This window comes from Heterodontus francisci, chromosome 3 (genome assembly GCF_036365525.1).
Source record: "Heterodontus francisci isolate sHetFra1 chromosome 3, sHetFra1.hap1, whole genome shotgun sequence".
In the NCBI taxonomy this organism is placed as follows: domain Eukaryota; kingdom Metazoa; phylum Chordata; class Chondrichthyes; order Heterodontiformes; family Heterodontidae; genus Heterodontus; species Heterodontus francisci.
This window is the reverse complement of record NC_090373.1, coordinates 142,300,478-142,315,078: the sequence shown is the minus strand read 5'-3', so window position 1 is coordinate 142,315,078 and position 14,601 is coordinate 142,300,478. Positions and strand designations below refer to the sequence as shown.

General features: G+C 47.1%; 1 protein-coding gene across 3 annotated transcripts in view; it reads left to right on the top strand.

The window, feature by feature from the left end:
• orc3 (origin recognition complex, subunit 3) overlaps positions 1 to 14,601 on the top strand; it is a 107,045-nt gene that overhangs the window by 21,339 nt on the left and 71,105 nt on the right. For all 3 annotated transcript variants that reach the window (XM_068026613.1, XM_068026616.1, XM_068026623.1), the window contains exons 2-3: positions 1,562 to 1,616; positions 5,646 to 5,743. In XM_068026613.1, coding sequence (XP_067882714.1) covers positions 1,562 to 1,616; positions 5,646 to 5,743 — 153 coding nt within the window. The remainder of the gene's footprint in view (positions 1 to 1,561; positions 1,617 to 5,645; positions 5,744 to 14,601) is intronic.

Below are 14,601 nucleotides of genomic sequence, written 5' to 3'. Positions count from 1 at the left end.
GAAGGGTCGGTTATGAGGGGTCACAAGGTTAGGGTGAGGGGCAGGAGGTTTGGGGGGGATTTGAAGAGGAACTTTTTTACCCAGAGGGTGGTGACGGTCTGGAGTGCCCTGCATGGGAGGGTGGTAGAGGCGGGTTGCCTCACATCCTTTAAAAAGTACCTGGATGAGCATTTGGCATGTCATAACATTCAAGGCTATGGGCCAAGTGCTGGCAAATGGGATTAGGTAGACAGGTCAGGTGTCTTTAATGCATCGGTGCAGACTCGATGGGCCAAAGGGCCTCTTCTGCGCTGTATTATTCTGTGAATATGTACGCCTGAATGTTCCAGAGCTAGATTAGCAAAACCCTACAAGCCACTTGCAGACACGAGATATATTCTCCATCTCTGTATCCTCAAAGCTCCATGATGCTTCCATTTGATTGAGTTTATTTAAATTAAATTCCTCTGGAATGTTACAACGCAAGAAATTAATTAATGGAGGCACAAAGTTAACGTTTCAGGTTGATGACACTGTAGGGTCTAATGAAGGGTTTTCGATCTGAAGCATTGGACTGGATTTTACGACGGGCGGACGAGAGCTGGCCACCAATGTAAAAGTTGGTGGCAAATCTGCATCCGCCCAGCCAGGGGATCCGACCCACATTTTACAGGTCCCTGGGCTTTAAATGTTCAGAGGTGGGACTTCCACCTGCTGGAGGAAGTCCCGCCTCACTGAGCTGCCGGCCAATCATTGGGCCAGCAGCTCTCAGTCCCACCAGCTCCACCGGGAACATGATTAATGCTGGGACTGCATCCCAGCCAAGGACTTGGAGCCAGGACCGCGATAAGTTTGGTTTGCCTCGCCGGGCAGATGGTAAGGGTGGTCATTTGGGGGAAAGGGGGGTGCTTCTCGGGTCCTGGGGGTGGTCGAGGAAGCAGGGGTGGCCCTCAATCGGGGACCCTGTGCCCGAATGGCAGGCACCCCCCACCCCCGGCGCACTGAAAGACCGCCAGATATCACTGGACGGCCTTTCACGTCTACCGGACGCCCGCTTGCCACAGGTAAAATACTTGTGGAGGCGGGCGAAGGCCCTTAATTGGCCACTTAATGGCCTTGATTGGCCCGGGGCCCATTTCCCGCCCCCCACTTCTCCCCCCTGCCCTCCCCCCCCCCCCCCCCCCCCCCCCCCCCCCGTGGCCCACGTAAAGTGGAGCAGGAGTGGGGCGGGAAGGCCTCCCGGAGCCTCCCGTTCCATTTTACGCCAAACACCCGTGCCCCCCACCCCCCTGCCATCATCTGGCTTGCTGGGGTGGCGTAAACCTCCAGCCGTTAACTCTGTTTCTCTCTCCACAGATGCTGCTAGACCTGCTGAGTATTTCTAGCATTTTCTGTTTTAATTTCAGATTTCTAGTATCTGTAGTATTTAGTTTTTATAATGAATGTAGGCAGCTGTTCAAAGTCCTAACCATCTCCTCATCTGTTACTAGTGTCTGAGATTAGTGAACTGTTTCACACTGTTAAGCATTGTAACACTATGTAGCTGCCGACTGTTTGATTTTTCTTTCCTTTTACCATACAGGGTTGCTTTGTTTTCAAGCCAAAAGACTCCAAAAAGAGAAAGATATCTGTCACAGGTTTGTACCCACTAATTTAGTTAGATAGAATTATTTGCAGTTCATGTGTACAACATTGGGTAAATAAGTACTGTATTTTATAACAAAATGCACTGCTATTTTTAATGGCATTCCACATTTTTTCGATCACCTGTTTGTTTATGTTTTCTTCCCCATATTTTTAATTCCTCCCCCACCCCTGAAAAAAATTAGCATTCCACAATAGCATGAAATAAAGTGGCAATTTGAGGATGAGCACAAGCAAGTTCACAGTAAGTACTGGGAGCTGTGGTGCTGGGCAGCTCTCCTGGTTTTTCATGCCTGGCTGCTACCCCATACTTCCTCAGATGACAATGTAGAGATAGAAAATCTAACATCGGGGGAATGATGTGCACGAGGCCATATCTTAGCAGAAGTGTTTTGTATGTACTAGGTGGTTCAAGAGTTCACCTACCTAGGCTCAACTATCACCAGTAACCTGGCTCTCGATGCAGAAATCAACAAGCGCATGGGAAAGGCTTCCACTGCTATGTCCAGACTGGCCAAGAGAGTGTGGGAAAATGGCGCACTGACACGGAACACAAAAGTCCGAGTGTATCAAGCCTGTGTCCTCAGTACCTTGCTCTACGGCAGCGAGGCCTGGACAACATATGTCAGCCAAGAGCGACGTCTCAATTCATTCCATCTTCGCTGCCTCCAGAGAATCCTTGGCATCAGGTGGCAGGACTGTATCTCCAACACAGAAGTCCTGGAGGCGGCCAACATCCCCAGCTTATACACCCTACTGAGCCAGCGGCGCTTGAGATGGCTTGGCCATGTGAGCCGCATGGAAGATGGCAGGATCCCCAAGGACACATTGTACAGCGAGCTCACCACTGGTATCAGACCCACTGGTCGTCCATGTCTCCACTTTAAAGACGTCTGCAAACGCGACATGAAGTACTGTGACATTGATCAGAAGTCGTGGGAGTCAGCTGCCATTGATCGCCAGAGCTGGCGGGCAGCCATAAAGGCGGGGCTAAAGTGTGGCGAGTCAGAGACTTAGCAGTTGGCAGGAAAAAAGACAGAAGCGCAAGGGGAGAGCCAACTGTGTAACAGCCCCGACAACCAATTTTATCTGCAGCGCCTGTGGAAGAGTCTGTCACTCTAGTATTGGCCTTTATAGCCACTCCAAGCGCTGCTCCACAAACCATTGACCACCTCCAGGTGCTTACCCATTGTCTCTCGAGACAAGGAGGCCGAAGAAGAAGAAGAGTTGCTACTGTCTATATTTCCATTTTTTTAATTTATTTAGCAAGTAGTCAAAAGTCTTTTAAGTACAAAATATTGATTTTATTTGATTGTAATGATCACTCCTGCCCCCCCCCCCCCACCATCAGCACTTAGCTACTTTTTATTCAGAACAATTTATTTTGCCCGTTGTAAATGTGAACAGTAAAATAAAAAAGAACTTGGATTTATACAACACCTTTCACAACTACAGGACATTCTAAAGCACCTTGCAGCCAATTAAGAACTACACTATGTGCAAAAAAAAATGTGCCAATAATATTACCCAATGCTCCACTATATCAATGAAGTAATTGTTTTGTTTTACATACACTGCTATGTTAAATGTGACAAAAGATTAGCACAAATACAAGGCTTTAAACATGTCTTCCAATTTCAAGTTTGCCTCTTGCTGCAGGTTTTAACCTATCTGTGTTCTCATCTGCCTGAAGACTTGAAAATATCTGGCGCACAACTGGTTTAGCCATCCATCTCCATGTCTGGCTGGACCACATCAAGCATAATTAGGCCTTGCTCTCCTTTGAAAAAATTGCTCACTACTACGGGATTATCCTCAGATTGAGACATTAAACTGCCTCTGTTCTTCCCTCCCTATTTCTCTTGCCCACCAAGCCAAACCTACTTCAAGTTACTTCCTACCCTCACCCTCAACTCGCATCTTTCTCTAGTTTCTTTCCAATCTCCTCTCATGCCCTTTCTTCTTTCCTTTTGGGTGGGAGGTAGTAGGTGGCATGCCATGTGATGAGGAAAGCAGCCGCCAATGACTGCAGACTGCATTTGGGGTGAGGATTATGGGGAAAATGTGGCCCCCCCCCCCCCCCCCCAGTGGTTGCCCTCCTATCCCCTTCCCCAATCATTCATGCTTCCTATCACCTCATTACACCCCATCCCTTTATCTTCCCACTACCCATTCTCCTCCCTATCACACGTATGCCCGTCACTGCCCCACCTCTTCTTTGAATGGTACTGCCAGCCCCTCTATTTTCCTCTGCCCCTTGCTTCGCTGCCAGTCACCTCATTCTTAAGCCTTCATCCATTCTATGCCACAAAGTCACCCCCTCACATTTCCCTCCTATCTTCTTGCTCCCCTGTTCCTATCCTGAGGTTTGTTTTACTTTCAAATTTCTACTTTTTCTGTCTGCCCTTTTACTTGTATCTCTGTCCCCTTCAGTTTAATCTTCCTTTTTTTTTCAAAGTTTATAAAGCACAAAAAAAAGCTACAACAGGTGTGCAACCGGAATAGTTTATTTTTTTTCAAATTTCACCACATGCAGACTATTTTTAATTTAAAAACTCTGTTTTGGAAGTTTGTCCTCTTGCTAGCAGGTGAAGACAAAAATACCTAATGTTACCTAAGTACATGGCACAATAAGGCTGCACAATTAAACTCAACTCGCAGCTCTGGGCAAAAATAGTCAAGTCCACATCCAGATTTTAGGAGGGGCTGGTACGTTCAAGTTAAAATTTTAATCAAGGAATTTTAAAAAAAACAGATCAATGGGTAATATATTCAACCTATAAAATATGTGCCTCCTTTAACATTGGTCATATCTATCACAGCGTCACCTACTGAGGTAAGTGATACAGCAGATACCAAAGAGTTTTCAAGGAAATATGGCCAGAATTTAATGAGGAGGCGATGGCCCCGCCCTCTGGCTGGAAAGTCAAGGTGAGCTTGCCTCCACTCGCCCTGGAACCCCCGACCATATTTTACAGTCCTCAGGCAGTTAATTCCCTGAGGCCATTCCTTCTACCCCTCAAAGGCAAGAAGTCCTGCCTCCAAGAGCGGCCAGCCAATCAGAGGGCCAACAGCGCTACTAGGAGCAGTGTCCACTGCTGGGATTGCAGCAGTCCCCAGAGCAGCAGTCATCAAGGAGGCCTGGAGTGCAGGTCAGGAATCGCCAGGGGGCAATGAAGCAGGCCCCGGTGAGGAGTTGGAGGGTCGATTGCGAGGATAAGGTGGGGGGAGGAATCTTACAGCAGGGGTGGCACTTGCCGCTGCGGGGTGGTGGGTACCCAATCAGGAGAGACCACCACCCCACCCCCCCCCCCACCCCCAATGTGGCCACAGGGAGGCTGCTCTGTTTTACAGGGAGGCCTCCCCAGTGGTGAAGTGCCCATCCGTCGCTGGTAAAATATCAGCATCCGGAAGAGGCCTATAAGTGGCTGTCAAATAACCCCAAAGAGCCTCGATTCACCTGCCTGCCACTTCCATGCCACTGGTAAAATACTGGTGGAAGCGGGTAGGCAACAGGTGAGGCACCCTGACGTCCCACCCAATTTTACGCCCTCCTCCCCACCTCTCCGCCTGCTCCCAGGGTGCGTGGGGGGTGGCGGGGGCATACCATTCTGGTCCAGTGTCCCATGTATCAAATTTTATTTATATCAGATGTGAGTTAGAACAGTTTTCTATGATCTGAAAACATACATTGAGTTTTAGTTAGAATTGCAGTTAAATTATTTATCCACTTTGGTTGTAACTTACAAAAACTTACCATCTGAAGTCAAGCTGAACATTGTTAAAATCTGCCCAGCTCACGATTGGACCTTTTGCCTATATTGGATAAAGAAGGTATTTACTGAATATATAAAGAAAGTAGGAAAGGTTGTATTGTATTTTAAAATATTTATTTCTAAAACTTTGTGTGGAGCTTTTAATGGTTGGACGGTTGATGAGAACTGTTGCTTATTGAGTAGTTGAGATATGTATCATGTCTTGTTTAATCTGACCAAATATACACTCTGCTTTCTATATTATAGCTGACTTCTTTAATAAAGGCAAAGCTGTTTCAGTGAATGACACGTTGCGGTTTAGTACTTACGAGTCGCTATGGCAACAGCTGAAAGAGGAAACCGAGGTAAGCTCTTCTATAGGAGTCTAGGTTAGATTTTAATAATGCATCAAGGCTGGACTGAATTCAACAGAAGGTGTCATTAATTGATTTATATGATCATAAAATTGCTCTTTCCACTTAAGCATTCTGCACTTCACTGGATCATTGCTGTTCTTCTGTCTAAATAAATGTAGCCTAGGATCACTGAATTTAATTGTGCTGGGAACCTAATTCGGTGCAAATTAATCAGATAATTTCAGTAGTTTTTATTGTAGATATGCAGTTTCCATTTGCTCTTAGTATAAGGAAGAGAGAGAGATGGGAGGGCATTGTTAGTCATTAAACGGGTTTGCTCTCCTTCACAGCTGCTTTATAATCCTAACTATCCTAAATAAAGGCTGTGCACCTTTTGGTGCCGCGAGCCTATTCCTTGCACTTTAAATAGTGATAAACAATTGATATTTTGTGTAGAACTCCTCAGCTGTTTTGTCATGGCATCAGAAATGAGCAGCAACATCGACAATCAACCATTCCTATAAATGATTGTATTGGAATGGAATTTTGTGGTGTCACATCAGGAAACATTACACACATGGGGTGAATTTTATGCTCTCCCCTGCGGCGAGTTTGGAGGCGGGGAGAGCATTTAATTGGGCGGGATGGTAATGCGGTCCCCCTGCCTCCATCCTAATTAAGCTTATGACAGGAAGGCCTGTGGACGGCTTTCCCATCCCGCCGCCAGTTGAGGCCCTTAGCTGGGCATTTAATGCCCAATTAAGAGGCTCATCCCGCCGCTGCCGCAATTAGCCCAGCGGTGGGTGGGCCTGTGGCCATACAAGGAGCACGCCAGGTAAACCTTTGCAGGTTGCTTGCCAGCTCCCCAGTTGGAGGGTCCCTCGTTCAAAGGCACTTAGTGCCTGATTGAGGAATGCAGCATCAGGAAGGGTTGGGGTGCCCTCTGAAAGTCAACCCCTGTCCTTGCTGTCAAGCCCCCTACATCCCCCTCCCCTGCGACCCTCACCCCACAACCTCTCTCACCTTGACTCACCTGTGGTTTGGGTCCCTCGCCTCTGATGGGTCCAATACTGGCAGCAGCCACTGCCTCCGTGGTGGCGCTGCTCAGTAAAAGAGCTGCTGGCCTCTGATTAGCTGGTAGCTGTCAGCAGGTGGGACTTCTGTCGCCAGGGTCCTAAATCCCAGGGAAGCTCTGCTGCTGTCCACTTAAGTGCCTAATTTGCACATAATGCGGTGGGCCTTCCCCAGAGGAGCCAATGTGGGGCTCTCGCCAGCACTTCAGCTGGTGGCTGAGATGCCTGTCGCCTACATAAAATCCTCCCTATTTTGTCTACTCCCACACTGTGCTTACATAACTCCTTTTTTCATGTTCGTTCATGGGATTTGAGCATTGCTAGCAAAACATGATTTATTGTCGATCCCTTTTGCCCTTGAGAAAGTGATGGTGAGCCACCTTCTTGAACTGCTGCAGTCCACCTGGTGTACACCCTCAGTGTTGTTAAGGAGAGAGTTCCAAGATTTTAACTCAGTGACGGTGAAGGAGCAGCAATATACTTCCAAGTCAAGATGGTGAGTGACTTGGAGAGGAACTTGCAGCTGGTGGTGTTGTCACGCACACACAAGGGACAGTTATGAACTATATAAAAAATGAGTTGGAAACTTAACCTTCCAAAAAATAGACAAACTTTTGCTACCAGACAAAATGGAGTAAGAGATCACGAGACCTCTCCTGTACTGCGAAGCCACCACCATGTCTAGACCAGCCTTGAAGAAAGCATGAGAAATGCTAATCACCCAGTCAATGTTAATGGCTACCTTTTCAACTAATTGGACTAACATTGATGTTTGCAGACTTAGAGTCTCCAGACTCAAACTCTGGATAATAGGTGTGACCAAACACCACTTCAGTAAGGTGAGCAACATTCAAACAGCATTGTCTAACAATTGCCACACATCTCGAGACATTGTATGAAAACACCAGAGGAGAGCAACTTTTTGGTCACCTGGCAGGAAGCAAGCCTGATAAGAATGTTGTAATAAACAAGAGAATTTTCAGTGCGGGAACCCAGAGCAGAGCAGAAGACGGAAAGCCAGCCAGTCAGGAGGCTGAGAGAGATCTATTCCAGCCAAGAAGGAGACCCTGCTGAATACCATTTTAAAAACTGCCAAGACGCAAAGACGAAAAGATGACCTTTGACGGCTCCCCACCATGGAGATTGAAACAGGATCCTTGTCATCGGACTGTCTGAGTTTTAACCAAAGAAGTCTGCAACCAAGCATCCGTCCACCTGAAACTCTCCAAAGCTTGATTCCAGTGAACCAGGAGAAAAGGAAGAACAGGTCTGCACTGCTCAAATTTTCCTGCCGGGTAAACAAGCAAGGTTTCACAATGATTTTATTTTAAAACATACTTAAATGCATGCTATCTTTTAATCGTCAACTTTTCTGGTGTGTGTGTGTGTGTGTGTGTGAAGTTGCAAATTTTCGGGTTTTGTTTATTAAACATTTATTTTTTTTAAACCTGATGGGAAAATCTGTCATTTGTGTTTATTGACCATGAAAAGATTCAAGGGATTAAAACACAATTCTAATAAAAACTCTGTCTGCGGTCAGTTGAGAGGTGAAAAAGGAAACCACTCCTATCATTTCCTCCCTGTCTGTAACGGTGTTCCCATGCTACAGCTGCCCTTGTCGTTCTAGGTGGTAGAGCTGCTGTCAAAGGAGCCTTGGTGAGTTGCTGAAATGCATCTTGTATCTAGATGCAAGAGAAGAAATTGCTGGGGTCTTGACAGAAGTCTTTGTATCCTCATTGGCTACAGGTGAGGTCCCAGAGGACTGGAGAATAGCCAATGTTGTTCCTTTGTTTAAGAAGGGTAGCAAGGATAATCCAGGAAATTATAGGCCGGTGAGCCTTACGTCAGTGGTAGGGAAATTATTAGAGAGGATTCTTCGGGACAAGATTTACTCCCATTTGGAAACAAACGAACTTATTAGCGAGAGGCAGCATGGTTTTGTGAAGGGGAGGTCGTGTCTCACTAATTTGATTGAGTTTTTTGAGGAAGTGACGAAGATGATTGATGAGGGAAGGGCAGTGGATGTTATCTATATGGACTTCAGTAAAGCCTTTGACAAGGTCCCTCATGGCAGACTGGTACAAAAGGTGAAGTCACACGAGATCAGAGGTGAGCTGGCAAGATGGATACAGAACTGGCTCGGTCATAGATGACAGAGGGTAGCAGTGGAAGGATGCTTTTCTGAATGGAGGGATGTGACTAGTGGTGTTCCGCAGGGATCAGTGCTGGGACCTTTGCTGTTTGTAGTATATATAAATGATTTGGAGGAAAATGTAGCTGGTCTGATTAGTAAGTTTGTGGACGACACAAAGGTTGGTGGAGATGAGGATTGTCAGAGGATACAGCAGGATATGGAGACTTAGGTGGAGAAATGGCAGATGGAGTTTAATCTGGACAAATGTGAGGTAATGCATTTTGGAAGGTCTAATACAGGTGGGAAGTATACAGTAAATGGCAGAACCCTTAGGAGTATTGACAGGCAGAGAGATCTGGGCGTACAGGTCCACAGGTCACTGAAAGTGGCAACGCAGGTGGGTAAGGTAGTCAAGAAGGCATACGGCATGCTTGCCTTCATCGGTCGGGGCATAGAGTATAAAAATTGGCAAGTCATGCTGCAGCTGTACAGAACTTTAGTTAGGCCACACTTAGAATATTGCGTGCAATTCTGGTCGCCACGCTACCAGAAGGACGTGGAGGCTTTGGAGAGGATACAGAAGAGGTTTACCAGGATGCTGCCTGGTCTGGAGGGCATTAGCTATGAGGAGAGGTTGGATAAACTCTGATTGTTTTCACTGGAATGACGGAGGTGGAGGGGCGACATGATAGAGGTTTACAAAGTTATGAGCGGCATGGACAGAGTGGATAGTCAGAAGCTTTTTCCCAGGGTGGAAGAGTCAGTTACTAGTGGACATAGGTTTAAGGTGCGAGGGGCAAAGTTTAGAGGGGATGTGCAAGGCAAGTTCTTTACACAGAGGATGGTGAGTGCCTGGAACTTGCTGCCGGGGGAGGTGGTGGAAGCAGGTACGATAGCGACGTTTAAGAGACATCTTGATAAATACATGAATAGGATGGAAATAGAGGGATACGGACCCCAGAAGTGCAGAAGGTTTTAGTTTAGGCAGGCTTGGAGGGCCGAATGGCCTGTTCCTGTGCTGTACTGTTCTTTGTTCTTTGTTGTTATCCACTGCTGCCCCTTTGTTCTGGTGGTAAAGGGAGTGAATGGGGTGCCCATCGAGCGGCTGCTTTGTCCTGGATGGTGTTTCGTTTCTTGTGTTGTCGGAGCTGCACTCATCCAGGCAAGTGGAGAGTATTCCATCACACCCTGACTTGTGCCTTGTAGATGGTGGACAGGCTCTGGGGAGTCAGGAGGTGAGTTACTCACTGCAGAATTCTCAGTCTCTCACCTGCTTTTGTAGCCACAGTATTTATGTGATGGTCCAGTAAAGTTTCTGGTCAATGGTAACCCCCAGGATGTTGATAGTGGGGGATTCAGCGATCGCAATGCTGTTGAATGTCAAGGGGAAATGGTTAGATTCTCTCTTGTTGGAGATGGTCATTGCCTGGCACTTGTGGCAAGTTATCATGCCACACTTATCAGCCCAAACCTGAATGTTGTCCAGATCTTGCTTCAGTATCTGAGGAGTTGCGAATTGTACTGAACACTGATCATCAGCGAATATCCCCATCTCTGACCATATGTTGGAGGAAAGGTTATTTGATGAAACAGCTGAAGATGGTTGGGCTTAGGACACTACCCTGAGAAACTCCTCCAGGGATGTCCTAGGACTGAGATGATTGGCCTCCAACAACCACAGCAATCTTCCTTTGTGCTAGTTATGACTCTAACCAGTAGACAATTTCCCCCCTGATTCCCATTGTCTCCAGTTTTGATAGGGCTCCTTGATGTCAAGGGCAGTCACTCTCGCCTCACCTCTTGAATTCAGCTCTTTCGTCCATTTTTGGTCCAGGGCTGTAAGTGGCCCTGGTGGAACTCAAACTGAGCATCAGTGAGCAGGTTGTTGCTGAGTAAGTACCACTTGAAGGCACTGTTGACAGTACCTTCCATCACTTTGCTGATGATTGAGAGTAGACTGATGGGGCAGTATTTGGCTGGATTGGACCTGACCTTTTTGTGGACTGGACATACCTGGGCAATTTTCCACATTGTTGGGTATTAAAACGTTCTAAGGCTAATCTGAGCAGGAAGTGTCACAGAGTTGGAGAAGGTGGTTGCAACAATGGCACTTGCAGGTTTGGAGTAATGTTTAAGGTTAAATTGTTTGCAACCCTATATGCTGAAATTTTCTTTCAATGGTTGAAGGCTGTGCAGCCAGTCCTGGAGCGGAGGGTGATGCACAGAGTCCAGAATCAGAAGAATAGGGGATGTGAACTTGGTCACAAAGTTAGAAGTGTTGGAGAGGAAGAATAGAATGAGGGAAAGGTGGAAATTGTATATGAGGAAGTGGAGATTAAAATCAGTACGATGTGAGAGAGACAGAGTCAATGGGCTGAATTTTACACCGCGGGTCAGTTGGTGATGTGGGGACAGCGTAAAATTGAGCGGGAGGCTCCGGCAGGCCTACCCGCCCTCCTCCCGCCTCCGGTTGACTTTACGGCAGTCAGGCGTCGGGGGGGAAACTGCCCGCCCGCCCGAGTCCAATCAAGGCCCTTAAGTGCCCACCTTCATGGGTATTCTACCCGTGGCAAGCGGGCGTGCTGGGGACGTGAAAGGCCGTCCAGCGATAGCTGCCTCGGGTGGGGGCATGGCAGTCGGGCACAGGGTGTCCGAGTGAGGGCCGTCCCCGCCTCCCAACCCACCCATGGGACCCAAGACGCACCCCCCCCCCCCAAAACTACCACTCCAGCCTCACCAGGGAAGGACTGATTCCCCCTGGTGAGGCATGACCAACTCACTCAACGCTCCAGGGTCCATGGCATTGGCTGGGCTGCAGTCCCAGCAGTGGCCACCGCTCCCGGTGGTGCTGCTGAGACTAAGAGCTGCCAGCCCGCTGATTGGCCGGCAGCTCACTGAGGCGGGACCACCTCCCTCAAGTGGGTGGAAGTCCTGCCTTGGGCCAATTAAAGCCCGGGGACCCGTAAAATACGGGACGGATCCCCAGGCTAGGCAGAAGCAGGTGGCGAATTCCCATCTGCCCAAGGTAAAATTCAGCCCAATGAGTACTGGTGGGGAGATGGATGAACGTTAGTTGGTACGGTTTAGTTTACTTGAGCTGGATGGTAAGTGGAGCTAAGGAGCGTGCTGGGAAAGTTGGTGAATTAAAGACGGTGGAGAGTTTCAGTAGCAGTGGGGTGAATGATGTTTTGAAGATAGAAATGGGCACTCTTTGGGATGAATTGGGTTTGAATTTCCATTTGAGATCAAGCAGGGCAGTGTGGATTCAGCCTTGACAAACAACAGAGGAGAGAGATGGAATCTGAGACTAGGGTGTAGTTGCTGGTGAGAGCCAAACAGGATGGCTTTGTTCTCGCCCGTGTTTAGATTGAGAAAGCTCTGCATGGCAACAGTGATTTTAAGAATTTTAATGGATAAAATGCGATTACAAAGGCTGGAGATTTAAATCAATTTCTGCAAAGATATGGGCCTAGGAATTGGAGCACGCTCAAATTGGAATGCAATCCTGGTGTAGCGCATACTACACACCGAACGAGACTGGCGACAGGATCACAGCACACTGGTTGGCGTGCCTAATTTGCTTATAACCGATGAGCTGCAAGCACCATTTGTTGTCGGACGCAGCTTGCTTGTCCCAAGACAAGCAAAATTGACCAGCTTGAATGCCAGCTGAGGTAAAGTAAGAGTTCTGAGGTGGGGCAATGGGGGTTGGACAAGATGTAGCTGGCAATGGCACATGGATTTAATGTGGAGCTAGGAGGAGAACTTCTGATTTTCCTAGCTCCACAGTAAGATAAGTTTTAAAAAAAAAAAAAAATTCAAACTTTCCTTTCTGATGGCATCTTCCAGCAGTTCCGTTGAGTTGGCTGCCAGTCACCTGAAGAAATGGCCAGCAGCATCTAGGCGGTCATGAGCAATCCAGAGGGGGGCCTCAAAGAGGCGTTCGATCCCAACCCATCTGCATTTGCAGAGAGCCTAACACATTTCAGGCATGTGCTGTGGAGCCTTGTGGAGGAACTGTTATCATTGTGTGGCTGCTGCACATCTGGTGTGGAATGAGATTGCACATGCTGCCTGCCATGTTGGATCCTTAGGCCACCACTTTCTGTCTGTTTAAATGGATGCAGCATGATCCATGCTCTGATCATCCCAAATGGTAATATGCCGGGTCAATAGAATACTATATATTTTTTTTTAGAGATACAGCACTGAAACAGGCCCTTCGGCCCACCGAGTCTGAGCCTAACAAGAACCACCCATTTATACTAACCCTACAGTAATCCCATATTCCCTACCACCTACCTGCACTAGGGACAATTTACAATGGCCAATTTACCTATCGCCTGCAAGTCTTTGGCTGTGGGAGGAAACCGGAGCACCCGGCGAAAACCCACGCGGTCACAGGGAGAACTTGCTAACTCCGCACAGGCAGTACCCAGAATCGAACCCAGGTCCCTGGAGCTGTGAGGCTGCGGTGCTAACCACTGCGCCACTGTGCCACCCTAATTGGTAAAGCTGGAGTTTCAACAAATCTTCAACATTTTAAGTTTTGTTTACTTAGAATTCAGTTTTGACCTTTGGTTCAAAGCTTTGCTGAAAATTTAATTCTTGTGCACAAATTTACGCCTTTCTTTATTTTACCCAGTTCACTCTTTAGCTCAGAATGAATTAATGATTAATAATGCCTGGCAGAAGCCATATTTCCACAGCCACTATCTCGGCTGTGCTCTTCTTCAGTCCACATTCAACACGAGGTGTGTATATTATCTACTGAAGCGTTGTTATGTTGAAAACACTCTTAAGCTTTACTTACGCTAAGCAGCATAGATTCTTTCTGTTTGAACAAGCCAGTTTTTAAAATAGATCGAGGCATGCAGCCTGGTGAGGTAACTGCAAAACATGAAATCTTGCTTTGTCTTGTTACAGTACGCAAATACCCAAACTGCTGCAGACCCTGTAAAATGGGTTTGTTACAGACACGGGTGCACAGTTCAGATGGATTTTTTTTAATGGACTAATTTTCATCTTGTGTGTAGTGCCCATACTTCCTGTGAAGTACAACCAAAGTTTCAAATAAAAATGTTGCATGCTGAAAGACTCATGTAATGTAAAAACACTGCATTTACTCTGAATATACGCAAAACTAGTAGATTAAGTATCAGAATGTGCCATTTTTTATTTTAAAATACAATTAATTGAAAACTTGGGGGTACTGTCGCCATCGATGTCTCCCCGATTTGAGGACATCTACTCAGTGTTGTAAGTTTCTGCCATCGGTCTTCACGTGACTGAGCAGGTTGATTTTCGACCCACAGATCTTTGGGCACTTGGGGCAGGCTTTCCCGCGAGGTAGTGGGATCCAGAGTGCAGGATTTGCTTCCTTTTCTTTCCATCTCTGCTTCATCATTGAGGCGTTGGGACACGAAGCATGATGCAGCTTGGTGGACCTGTATCGCCATTCTGATCAGTTGGTAGCAAGCTCTTCCCATTCATTAAGGTCGATACAGCCACACTTCAAGGAGAGCTTCAGAGTGTCTTTGAAGCATTTTCTTTGTCCTCCACTGGAATGTTGGCCATTTGAGAGTTGTGAAAACAAGACCTGGTAGGGGGAGAAGATTGTCAGCCATGCAGACACAGTGGCCAGTCCATCAGAAATAATT